The following is a 13095-nucleotide window of genomic DNA, read 5'->3' as shown; positions in this document are numbered from 1 at the left end:
TTATGATGATGTCATGTCATGATGTAGACATCATTTATTATATAATTACATATTCCAGCACAACACTGAAGTCAAGGGTTGAGTCCTGCTTTAGGAGTACAGTACCCAAGTTTTCTCCTGCCTCTAATTGTCTGAATGACACTTCTCGCCTTAATGACAAGATTGTCGAAGCCATCCTACAGGCTGCAACCATGCTGAGCATGTATGAAACCAAGATTGTGATTCCTATCCGGAAATGCTATGGTATGTTTAAATATTAAGTTGGAACTAATATTGCCAACAATCTACCCAACAGAGTTGAAATTTGGCCCTATTCCCCCTTTTGAAAAAGTTTCAGTATTTTCCCCATCAGAGAAAAAATCCCCCTATATATGATATAACCAGATAAACACTTTAAAATGTCTTATTATTATTTTTTTATATTTTAATGTTCTCAGTGTGAGCTATTGTGATAGGGTAATTCTTTGTCATCGTTCTTCCGACCTGTCGTCGACATTATCCTTCAAACAACTTCTCCTAAACCTCTGGGACAATTTAAACCAAACTTCACAGGAATGTTCCTTGGGTGGTCCACTTTCTTAAATGAAAGATGTTCCATGCAGAACTCTGGTTGCTATTGCAACCAAAAGGAAAAAGGTGACTCTGTTTCAAATTCCTTCTCCCTATGTTGATTTGTAATAAGACATGGCTGCCAGGGGATGGGGCTAATTTTCAATATATGTGTATATGGAAAACTTAATAAAACTTGTCCTCAGAAATTGCTGGCCGATTTTAAAATAATTTCACAGAAATGTTTCTTAGGTGAACTCTATCAAATTTCTTCACCCCATGTTGTAGATTGGTTAAAAAAACATAGCCGCCAGGGGCGGGGCCATTTTCACTATATGCTAATATCAAAGAAAATTTTGAAAATCTATTTCTCAGAAACTGTTGGCCTGATTTCAAAATAATTTCACAGAAATATCCCAAAGTTGACCCTGTATCAAATTCCTTCACCCCATGTTGATTTGTAAAAAACATGGGCGCCAGGGTGCAGACTTCTTTTATCTCTTTATATACATATATGCCTACATGGAAAACTTTGGTAATCTTTTCTTCAGAAATTATTAGCCTGATTTAAAAGCAATTGTTCCTAAGGTGAACCACTGTCAAATTCCTTCACCCCATTTGATTCATAAAAAACATGGTTGCCAGGGGCAGAGCTAGTTTTCACTATAAATCTGTACGGTAAACCAAAGATATTATGACGCATGTAGCTTGAAAATCATTGCGGCGCCTGCACACATGAAACTTCATAGGAATTTGCTCCTAGTTGAAATTTATTGATCTTTTGGGGCTCACACTTTAGAGGCTTATGGATGAAGGGAAAAGAGTAACTGTTTGCTTACATACTATTTAATGCAAGTTTGTGAAAGGTGAAATATTCTATTTTCTTCTATTTTTAATGTTGTGTATGAAAATGATGCCTCAATGCCTCCATACATTCTATATCTATACAATCTGCAGATGATGGTGAGGAGAAACCTGGGTTTTGTCCGGTGATGGATCGTTGTAACATGCACTATGGTCCTGACAGTGTAGTTAACATGTGTACCAAAGACTCCCACTGTTACGATGGTGACAAGTGCTGTCACGATGGCTGTAGACTCCGGTGCATGAAAACAGCCTACGAACAAGGTAGGACCAATAGTAACTTACTTTAGTAACATTTTTACTTTCGGTTTGATTTCAGAGAACAAAGATAACTCATACGTGTCTGGACCGTAAGAAATTTCCCAGGTTGTTATTTAACCCACAATTTCTTGAGGGATTCTTTAGGCCTAAAGATGAATAATTGCATCAAGGTGAATTTAGCTTGAGTATTGATCGAAGAAAAAAGTTGAGGTATTGTCATAGCCATGTAGATGTTTTCAGCAACTTTTTTTGATGGCGTCATTGTGAATAAACTTAAACTATGGCTAGAACACAAAATATATTTAAGATATTCAAATCAAACTTAGTGCACAAGTTGCCAATGACAATATACATATGTAAAGCAAGGCCCATAACTCTGAGTTAAATAATTGATGAGTAATACCCCAAGTTTGACTGAAAACAAAAGAGGGGTGTTGGGTATTGTTTGGTATTTGTCAGTTTTGCAACTGCATACAAACAGTTTGTTTTTTGATAGCCTTGTGGTTTATTTGCAAAGCTGACTGATTTAGAAAGAATGGGATTTGGGTTAGTCACAGAATTAATTATAATAGCAGACTTTTTTAAATATTTAGTTTTTCCTTTGCTTTTTTCCAGCTGTTATTTCTGTATAGTAACAGAATGGTTGTTGATTTTCAGCTCTCTTTGAAGTTCGTTTCAATTTGCCGAACGAGCTGTACGATAGACAATTTGAGTTTGAGACATCTGAGTATTCAAGCATGGTAATCTTATTACTAAAAATGGCTTGTCTGATTTCTTTTAATAATCGATTATGAATTTGGACTGATTTTCAATCTCTATCTGTTACCAGTGATATTATGCATGTTTTAAACATTATCCTTAACTCTGGATTTTAATTTATATAATAATTTTAAGAGTTGTATATTTTTGTTCAACAGATAAAATAACGAAAAAATAACAACAACAGAAAAAACATTGGAGCTATCTCTGCTGTTTTTGTTTGAATAAAAATGCATGTGGAACATTTAAATTTTGGCACCATTTCTGAATTATTGATTTAAACGAATATTTTTTTGTAAAAATTTGATGGCTGGTCTGCATATTCCGCTACAAACATTATCTTTTTCTATTTTCAGATTATACAAATGTTCGAAATATTAGACCTATATTCATTGACCTATAATTTCTCCTCTGTTCGTAAAAGGTAAGTAGGTTGAACGTGGTTTCTATATATAAAGAGATAGAGACAAGTATCATGTTCAATTGAGTGTTTGTGATCATTTATAAAAACAAGTTAACATCTATGGCCACAGACTTACCTGACCCACATATGGGTAGGAATTTTTTCATTATTGATTTTTAGCAAGGTTTTCAACAAAAACCGGGCCCCAATCTCTCGAAACATCTTAAGTCCCTTATAACAGGATTAAGCTATTAAGCTCCCTATTTTGTTTTTTAATAATTTGCAAAATATTCTCTTCTTTAAGAGGTTTTATACTTAAGATAGGAATTATCCTTATGATAATCACAATAAGTCATTTTTCAATTATCAAAATTCAATTTAAGTATGTATTTTGGCTAATTGAAATAAGCTACTTAAGCCTGTTAATCTTTAATAAGAAGTTTCCAGAAATTGGGGCCAGGTTATTAGAATGGGGATGTCCTTTGGCAGTCACACATTGATTACCGCCAAATAACAAGCTAGCATTGATGGATATATAAGTAATGAATAATGGTTTGTAGGTAGCTAAATATGTGAAGAGCTAGCTCGGAAATGCTTTTAAGTTGGATGGTCACAGTAACTAGAAATAGAAAAATGTTTTTGCTGTGTCGAACCTTTGTTTCCGCCAATTTATTTAGTTATTACAGATGGATAGTAATGAAAATTGGTGTGTATGTAGGTGTGCAAGTAACTTATGTTAGGAGGTAGCTTATGATTGCCTTTGAAGTGGTAGGGGTCAAGGTCACTGCTACTAAAATGGAATTATTTTTTTTCGCCCAAAAACTTAAGTAAAATTTGATGGATAGTGATGTAGAAGAAAAAAGCGGAAACGCTTTCCACCAAATAACTTTGATAAAATGGATAGTGATTAAAGTTGGTATGTACCGTAGTTAGTTTATGTGGAGATTTAGCTTTCGATTGTGTTTGAGGGGATTGGGGTCAAGGTCCACTGTTGCTAAAAATACAAGAAATTAATTAGCTTTAATTTCTGATTGCCCATATTTAAAACCTTGTTTAAGTGCATGGCTGTGTTGTTTGTTGTTGTTTTAATATGATCTTCTTAAAAGTTAAAAAGCATTGGTGTCAATGTCATTTTTGTGAATCTGTGGAGTTATGCTAAACAGGTCATTAATTGTGGCCTTTTACAAGGAATTTATTATAATAATATGCAAAATTCCTTCTTATTTATAAAAGTGTATGATCTTGATAGAAAAAGGTATTCCCTGACCATGAAATTTATCATGTATTGATAATGATTAGCAAAATAAATAATGATTTATAAAAAGTGTGGGATTTAAAAAGTTAAAAGTCTTCACATATAATTGGTTAATGAGTTATGTAGCACTCTAATTGAAAGAAACAATTCTGAATTCTAATGTGTGTTGAAAATTTAATTATAGTCTAGCTGGGACCACTGACGTATTCTTTAGTGTGAAAACCTTCCATTTGCTCACCCTATTTGACCTTACACGTGCAATGAAACGTATCACAGAGAACGACAATGAAGTTATCCTGTCTTACGTCCAGATTCTGTCGGGTAAGATTTAAAAATAAAAAAGCAGCATTTTTTTTTTATTTGACTATTCTTTTTTAGAAGTACAATGACTAGGCTTGAAGAGGTAATGGATAAGTTTGCCTTGCTGTTACTTTCACCGCTGCACAGTTGCAATACACTGTACTGTGAAATGGTTTATTTCGAATAGGGGTCTAAGAACATGTATTTATCCACCATTGAAAGACAAAAACAATGAGTTTTTCATTTAAAAATTAGACAATTGTTAATGACCCTAACACTTGAATTTAAAAGACAAGTATTTGTTACCTAAGAATTGCTGATAAGTACAAGTGTATTTATGTATTTCTCTGAATGTATGCATGTAGTAATGTTCACTCAAAATGGAGAGGGGAATATACCCAGATAATGCAAAAAATGCCCACCATTCATCTCCCTTTTACAGAGAAAACACGCGGACAATGTCCAGCATCCAGCAATGTATATCCATATGAGACCTTGTGTGACAACGACTATCACTGTCGATATCAATTCCAAGCAGACGATTACAAGTGTTGCTATGACAATGGAATGAGATGCTTGCACACTGAGAATGGTAAAAGAATGATGTTTTATATATAATTTTATAACTTTCAAATGATATTTTGTTTTTGTAAAAGCTGAATTCAGACCTGTGTCAACTAAATTTGATGCTTTTAATTTACCCAGAGATATATAACTCTTTTAAGATTTTACGGTAAAGTTGACAAAAGAACTTGGGAGATTCAGTCTTTAGGATAGGCTGTTATATACATTTATTTTATTTTCAATTTCATAATAATGAACTGGAGAGTTTCAGGCATTGGAGCCAGGTTTTTCCAGGTGATCTCTGCCTTCGGACAATACATTTTCATAAAAATGTACAATTTTATTTTATTACATATTTATTCCCTTTCAGAGACGCAGTCCAAATGTTCCAGCATGTATGATTTGTATGAGGTAACCAGAGGATATTGTCAAGAAGAGCGAAACTTGTTTCTTCAGAACTTGGAACAACACAGCTGGGCTGCATGCGGGTGAGACTTTTATGGAACTTCCAACGTCTTACTTTTGCGAGCCCATTTTGTTTGTAATGGAAAAAGTAGTGTTATAGCAATGTTGATTAAGGATGGCGATTATATCCATGTTGATAAAAGAATAGTGAAAGTAAGCTTACTTGCTCTTTTTTCTTACAATGACCTATTTTGTCATGCTACTAATAAGAGAAAGTGAGCAAAAATAGACTTCTGACATTTATTTCAACACAATACTGTTTTTGTCCTATCATTGATACTCTTTGATAGTCGTAAGTGAGAGGGAACATTCTCACATTTCTTTCCAGTTATAAATCTTCTTTTGTGTTGTTTTAGGGTAGTACAAAGGTTCACATCGTGTATGACAGACATGCTCAAGATTGTCTGGCCCGATTGCGTGAACGCCCCAGACATGTTCTTGTACGGACTTCACCAATATGTGGATATCATCAAAGAGAAGGAGGATAAATGGGAACTCCATGTCATGGTGGACTTTCAGGCTTGCAGAGGTAGAAGGGATATATAGCTAGTTGTTGTTGTTTTTTTTATTTTTCTATGGATTAAGTAAAGATTTTGTGGATTTTGTTTCTTTTTTTTTGTTATTGTCTTTTATATAAAAATATATTTATAGGCCTATAATATAAGGAGCTATTGGCTTAACCAAGTCATATGTTGTTATCCCCCGCCTATGAAATAGGGAGGGGGATATTGAAATGGCGTTGTCCGTCCGTCCGTTTTTCCTTCCGTCCGTCCGTCCTTCCTTCCGTCAGTCCGTCCGTCACATGCGTTTTCTCATTAACTAGCCGGTATAATTTCATGAAACTTAAAATAAATATGAACCACTATACTGGAATGATGCCCGTCCAAAAAAAAATTTCATTGGTCAATTGTCCTTGGAGTTATTGCCCTTGATTTTTTGAAAAATGCACATTCACAGCCATTTCTCAGTCACTAGCTGGCAGAATTTCATGAAACTTAAAATAAATATGAATTACTATACTGGGATGATGCCTGTTCATTTTTTTTTTTGGATTGGTCAATTGAACTTGGAGTTATTGCCCTTGATTTTTGAAAAACTCTTATTTACTGCCATTTCTCAGTAACTAGTTGGTAGAAATTCTTGAAACTTGAAATAAATATGAACCAACATACTGCGATGATGCCTGTTTATTTTTATTTTGGTTTGTGTAATTTCTATATGAGTTATTTGCCCTTGATTTATTAAAAGATCCATGTTTGCAGCCTTTTCTATGCAACTAGCTGGTAGAATTTCATGACACTTGAAATAAATAAGAACCAACATACTGTGATGATGCCTGTCTATTTATGTCTCCCCCTCTCTGGGGGAGACATATTGTTTTTGCCCTGTCCGTCAGTCCGTCCGTACGTCACACTTCGTTTCCGATCAATAACTGGAAAACCGCATGACCTAGGATCACCAAACTTGGTAGGGAGGTTGGTCGTGAGGTGTAGAGGATCCCTATTGTTTTTGGGGTCACTAGGTCAAAGGTCAAGGTCGCGGCGACCCCCAATATAAAAAACATTTCTGCTCAAAATCTTGAGAACGGTTTGACCTAGGTTCACCAAACTTGATAGGGAGGTTGGTCATGAGGTGTAGAAGATCCCTATTGTTTTTGGGGTCACTAGGTCAAAGGTCAAGGTCGCGGCGACCCCCAATGTAAAAAACATTTCCGCTCAATATCTTGAGAATGGTTTGACCTAGGTTCACCAAACTTGGTAGGGAGGTTGATCATGAGGTTTAGAAAACTCCTATATTTTGGGGGGTCACAAGGTCAAAGGTCAACGTCGCTGTGACCTCTAATGTAAAAAAATATTTCCGTGCAATATCAGGAGAATGCTTTGATCTAGGTTCACCAAACTTTGAAGTGAGGTTGGTCATGATGTCTAGTTCCTATTGATTTTGATTGAAATCAGTAGGTCAAAGGTCAAGGTCACTGTGACCTTGAGGTGAAGAAACAGTTTCTGCTCAGTAACTAAAGAACGCTTGCACCCAGGAACTTCATACTTGGTATGCTAGTGGGTCATGACTAGAAGATGACCCCTATTGATTTTGGGGTCACTAGGTTAAAGATCAAGGTCACCCTGATCTTGAGGTGAAGAAACTGTTTCCGCTCAATAACTAAAGATCCTTGGGTCTAGGAACTTCATACTTGGTATGCTAGTTGGTCATGACTAGTAGATGACTCCAATTGATTTTGAGATCAGTAGGTCAAAGGTCAAGGTCACCCTGACCTTGAGGTGAAGAAACGGTTTCGGCTCTATAACTAAATAACGCTTGCACCCAGGAACTTCATACTTGGTATGCTAGTTGGTCATGACTAGTAGATGACTCCAATTGATTTTGAGATCAGTAGGTCAAAGGTCAAGGTCACCCTGACCTTGAGGTGAAGGAACGGTTTCCCCTCTATAACTAAATAACGCTTGCACCCAGGAACTTCATACTTGATATGCTAGTTGGTCATGACTAGTAGATGACTCCTATTGATTTTGAGATCTGTAGGTCAAAGGTCAAGGTCACCATGACCTTGAGGTGAAGAAACGGTTTCTGCTCAATAACTCAAGAATGCTTACACCCAGGAACTTCATACTTGGTATGCTAGTTGGTCATGACTAGTAGATAACTCTTATTGATTTTGCGATCAGTTGGTCAAAGGTCAAGGTCACTGACCTTGAGGTGAAGAAACGGTTTCTGCTCAATAGCTCAAGAACGCTTACACCCAGGAACTTCATACTTGGTATGTCAGTTAGTCATGACTAATTGATGGCCCCTATTGATGTTGGGATCAGAAGGTCAAAGATCAAGGTCACAATACTGTGAGGTAAAAAATGGTTTCCGCTCAATAACTAAAGAATGCTTCCACCCAGGAACTTAATACCTGGTATGCCAGTTGATCATGCCTAGTAGATGACCTGTATCGATTTTCAGGTCAGTAGGTCAAAGGTGAAGGTGACCTTGAGGTAAAATAACAGTTTCCGCTGATTTACTAAACACAACTGTGGCCCAGGAACTTCATACTTGGTTTGCTAGTTGGTCTTGATTATAAGATGTCCCCTATTGATTTTGAGGTCAGTAGGTCAAGGTCAAAGTGACCTTCAGGTAAAAAACAATTTCTTTGTCACCAGTACGTACGTCACACTTCTTTTGGCTCAATAACTTATGAAAGCTTGGACCCAGGAACTTCATACTTGGACCCAGGAACTTCATACTTGGACCCAGGAACTTCATACTTTGTATGCAGGTTGGTCATGACCAGTAGATGACCCCTATGTTTGTTCGTCTCCAGTCCAAAAGTACAAATTTCATGTCCATCATTGATTATTTCTCACCTACGACCACACAATGGGGGAGACATGCGCTTTTTCAAAAAAGCAATCTCTAGTTTTCTTTTGGATTGGTCAATTTTCCTTAGAGTTATTGCCCTTGATTTATTAAAAAATCATTGTTTGCAGCCGTTTCTCAGTAACTAGCTGCTAGAATTTAATGAAACTTTTATCTTATTCTTTCTGAGATTTTTTTTAACCTTCAAGCACAAACAAGCCATCAAGCACAAACAAGCCATCGTTGGCGGGGGATATCTTTTCACTGAAAATGCTTGTTATTGTTGTTTTTGGAGAATTAGGTTAGGTTATTGGCTCTGGTTACTCTAGCAAAATATTGTGTTATTTGGTCAGTTTCTTTAAATAATAGCAGTTATAGCTTTGGTGTTTCCTTGGTGTCATTCAAGGGGAGAATATAATTTTTTGACATATTAGCTTTGGTAAAGGTGGTTTATGAACTGCAACAAGCAGAAGTGAGTAACATTGAATTTCAAATCAGCAGGTTTATCTGTCCAGACTTGTCCATATATTTCCATGTGTTTGTATACATAGACTTGACACAATTGCTCACCATGAGAAGCCTACCCCTCATATGCAAGACCCATGTTAGTAGGTCAAAAGTCAATTTTCCATTAGAGGGTCATTGGTCAAAATTCTTTGGATTCTGGCTTGTTTGGTCTTTAATTTGTCAATGTATACAGAAATATTCATAAGAGAAGCCAGTGTGTCATGTGTGAGATACAAGTCAGTAGGTCAAGGTCATACTTATTGGCATGTTTAAGTTACCACAAGGACATTATATGTTTTTTTCCTGGTAATTTCATCCTTCCTTTTCTTTCTGAAAATCTTTTGTTGTGTATATTTCAAAAATGATTTAAGCATATTGCTCTTGACTTAGACTTTAATTAAATGCTTCAGAGTCGCTACTTGCATCACTGCTCATTATTGAATACAATCATTCAAGATTTGAGTGGATCTTTTTAAATTTGAAATTCACTGTTTAATTAATTGAATTAATTTGAGATGTATTTTTACTATATTTTTACTCTTTTACTCAGGTGACTGATTTAGGGCCATTATGGCCCTCTTGTTTAATCTACTGTTTGTTCAACTTTGTTGTCTATTTTCAAATATTGTATCCAATTATAGAGAACCTGTGTTACAACGATTCAGCCATCGTGAACAGCCTGGGAGGGAGGTGTGCAGGAAACGTGTCTGCTTTCATCAGCTACGGTCAAATGAACAGCCAATCTTGCAAGTGAGTGATATAATAATAATTATTATTCTTATGTGTTGAGTAACTTGGGTGAATTCATAGGCAGAGTAGGGATGACTAATATTTTTTCATTTATAAACATTGATTAAACATTATATTGTTTTGGAACTGCTATATGAAACTTAGTTGTACTAAAACATTTAAGACAAAATCTAATAGTAATATATGATGTTTCAAAGATAATCATATCATGTGTTTGATGTAATTACATACTAGGTATTTGAATCAGTCAAGATTTTTTTGATCAGTCAAGTTGATTTAATTGCCTAGGTTTTGTTGTCATTGTCAGCATTGTCATGTTGTTGACATTCAAAATCATTAACCTTTGCCATTAGATAAGTAAGAAAACATATTAAAATGAAACCTAGTACATATGTTGTCAGATACAATATGTAATTTACGACTATGTTCATTCATCTCCATAACCTCTCTCAGCGCCCTCCTGATGACCGCGGACTGTGTGGCCAATGATCTGGAGCAGCGCAGCTACAATCGCTACAGATGTGAAAGACAAGAGCTGTATGAATTCTTGAGTGGTGGAGCCAAAAACTTCACGGGTCAGAGCTGGGTTGACCCTGAGATCTGTAACTGTGCGTAAAATATATATGTTATCTGCTATTTTTTTTTGTGTATATTAATGTTTTTTAGTGTCAGAATTATTCTATTCTGTTTTGATAATTTTAATATTAAAATGAAGTTATTTAGTTTCTTTAAGATTAAATGAGAAATGCAGACAAGAAAAAGTGACAACATACAAATACTCATTTTATTATTATTATTTTTTTTTTTCAGCCCTGGTTTGCTTCACTCCAAACCTTCCAAGATATATACAAGATGATTCTCTGTGTGGCAAAGCAGGGAACCGATACCTGGATAATGACAGGCATAACTGCAGGTAACTAATATTGTGATTTTACAGTGTGCGAAAATAACGAAATTCACGAAATTAACGCTAGCCAGATCGCCTGAGGTGAGGAAAAAAATACTCAGTCTAAATCCTTTTAGATAGCCCGACTGGCATTGAAATCATTGGGCTTGTTGGTAAAAAAATGTAGGGTCAATGTTTACTGACTTACGGTTAATTTCTCATCTGTACAGATGTTTTCTGATGCAGTGTTCTCCCTTGTCAAGCAATACTACTGGGGTATATTTCTTGAAAATAGTTTTGATGGAATCACATTTTAGTCTGTCAATACTTTTTTTGTTGATATTGAAGTTTGGATGTTGTTTTTTTCTTTTTCCAAATACACTTGGCTTATGTAGTTACCCTAAAATATTAAATAGATGTTAGTAAAATCCTGTCACTAACACTACAAGCAGCATATGTTGACAGGACCTTCACCTATACCAACACTCCCACCCCATTGCAGCACAGGCTGACAGAACCAGATTCCCCCCTCCCCTCCAATCAAACCACCACCAGCTTCCCCACCCCCTGGCAGCACAGAACCACCCCACCACCATTATTGGCATCACAAACTGAAATTAAATAGTGTACAGTTAAATCAGTTTTCATATCATTTCTTGATTTTAACCATAACTCAGAAACATGCCCTGTGTTTTTCTGTTAACTGGTGGGTAGGAAATCTGGCTCGGCCTACAGAAATCTCAAAGTCTGAAGCCCCATTGGCTACCAGGTTAAGGTTAATTCACACACTGATTTTAAAGGTTAATTCACACACTGATTTTATGTCAGATTTTAGCAGTATCTTTCTCTTAGTGCTGGGAACGGGGAATGTTACTGCTTTCATCAGCCACGTACAAGTGAAAATCTAATTATGCAAGTTAAGTGATCTGCAGAAAATAATAATAACTCTGTTGAATTGCAAAGGCAGGGATATGCAGAGTGCTCTGATCTTCTCCTATGTCGGCCTATCTTGTATACATGCGCTTAAGGGTTAAAAGAGGCATCCAGCTTAATAGGAAAACCATTAAATAAGGTTTTGGTTTGTTTGTTTTTGCAAGACATTGAATGACTTTATTACTAACTACCAGTATATAACCTTTAAGATGTATCACATATATCATGTCATGTGCTGAGAATGACAATATTCATGCATATGTTGTTGAGGATTATAATAATTATTCTGTTCATGTTAATACTGTAATAAATGTGAACTTTGTGAATTATTTCTTTTTCATTAATTAGGTTTTGTATAACAGTCTGTGTAAAAACAATTTTTGACTACAGAAGAATTTTTACATTGACATTGGGCTTTTAGGCTTGTTCATGATGTGCAAAACGTTATTAATATCTAATATTTCAGGGACTTTGAGAGCCTCGTGTTCTGTATAATGCTGTATGGGACAGAGCAGGAGACGTGTTTCGCCCAGACGCTGGTTCCCATGGTAATGCGGGCGCTGAGTCATATCAACTCTACCTTGCGGAACCCAGAACCCATGTGCTCTGGTGGGTAGTCTTGACTTCCTATACCCTGCAACTTTTTTTTTTATATTTTTTTCAAACAGGGGCAAATATTACTGAGAAAACCATCATTGAGCCTCCTCTGCATTATAGAAGTCCTAAATATGCTTCTATGAATGAATTAGTTGTAGCTTGTTAGAAATTAATGAATTTAACAAATCTGACCTGTTATAATATAGGGAATGTCCTTTATATAGAAGTGCTGGCTTATTGCTTTGTAACTTTTTAACTTCATAACAATTGAAAAAAATAAGAATATCCCAAGACTGAAGAATGGGGCTTCCCACATCAGGTGAAAATATCCCAAATCAAGGAATGTGGCTTCTCAGATCAGGTGTGAATATCTTGTGAGTGAGGCATGAGGCGATGCAACAGGCTACTCAGTTTAGGTGAGAGTTTTTGAGATTGAGACATGAGGCTCCTCAGTTAAGGTGAGCATATCTTGACATTGAGGCAAGAGGTATCTCAGTTAAGGTGAGAATATCTTAAGATTGAGGCATGAGGCATCTCAGTTAAGGTGAGAATATCTTGAGATTGAGGCATGAGGTATCTCAGTTTAGGTGAGAATATCTTGAGATTGAGGCATGAGGCTTCTAAGTTCAGGTGAGAATATCT

At 35.9% G+C, this 13095-nt stretch overlaps 1 protein-coding gene across 2 annotated transcripts in view; it reads left to right on the top strand.

Annotated features, from left to right (window-relative positions):
• LOC128211383 (uncharacterized) overlaps positions 1-13095 on the top strand; it is a 138598-nt gene that overhangs the window by 90951 nt on the left and 34552 nt on the right. For both annotated transcript variants that reach the window (XM_052916115.1, XM_052916114.1), the window contains exons 76-87: positions 59-243; positions 1507-1677; positions 2332-2414; positions 2790-2857; positions 4276-4412; positions 4834-4983; positions 5326-5443; positions 5777-5949; positions 9929-10037; positions 10491-10645; positions 10848-10950; positions 12323-12465. In XM_052916115.1, coding sequence (XP_052772075.1) covers positions 59-243; positions 1507-1677; positions 2332-2414; positions 2790-2857; positions 4276-4412; positions 4834-4983; positions 5326-5443; positions 5777-5949; positions 9929-10037; positions 10491-10645; positions 10848-10950; positions 12323-12465 — 1595 coding nt within the window. The remainder of the gene's footprint in view (positions 1-58; positions 244-1506; positions 1678-2331; positions 2415-2789; positions 2858-4275; positions 4413-4833; positions 4984-5325; positions 5444-5776; positions 5950-9928; positions 10038-10490; positions 10646-10847; positions 10951-12322; positions 12466-13095) is intronic.

Source organism: Mya arenaria, chromosome 12 (assembly GCF_026914265.1).
Source record: "Mya arenaria isolate MELC-2E11 chromosome 12, ASM2691426v1".
NCBI classification, from domain to species: Eukaryota; Metazoa; Mollusca; class Bivalvia; order Myida; family Myidae; genus Mya; species Mya arenaria.
Note: the sequence above shows the minus strand (reverse complement) of the source record. Positions and strands in the feature narration are given on the sequence as shown.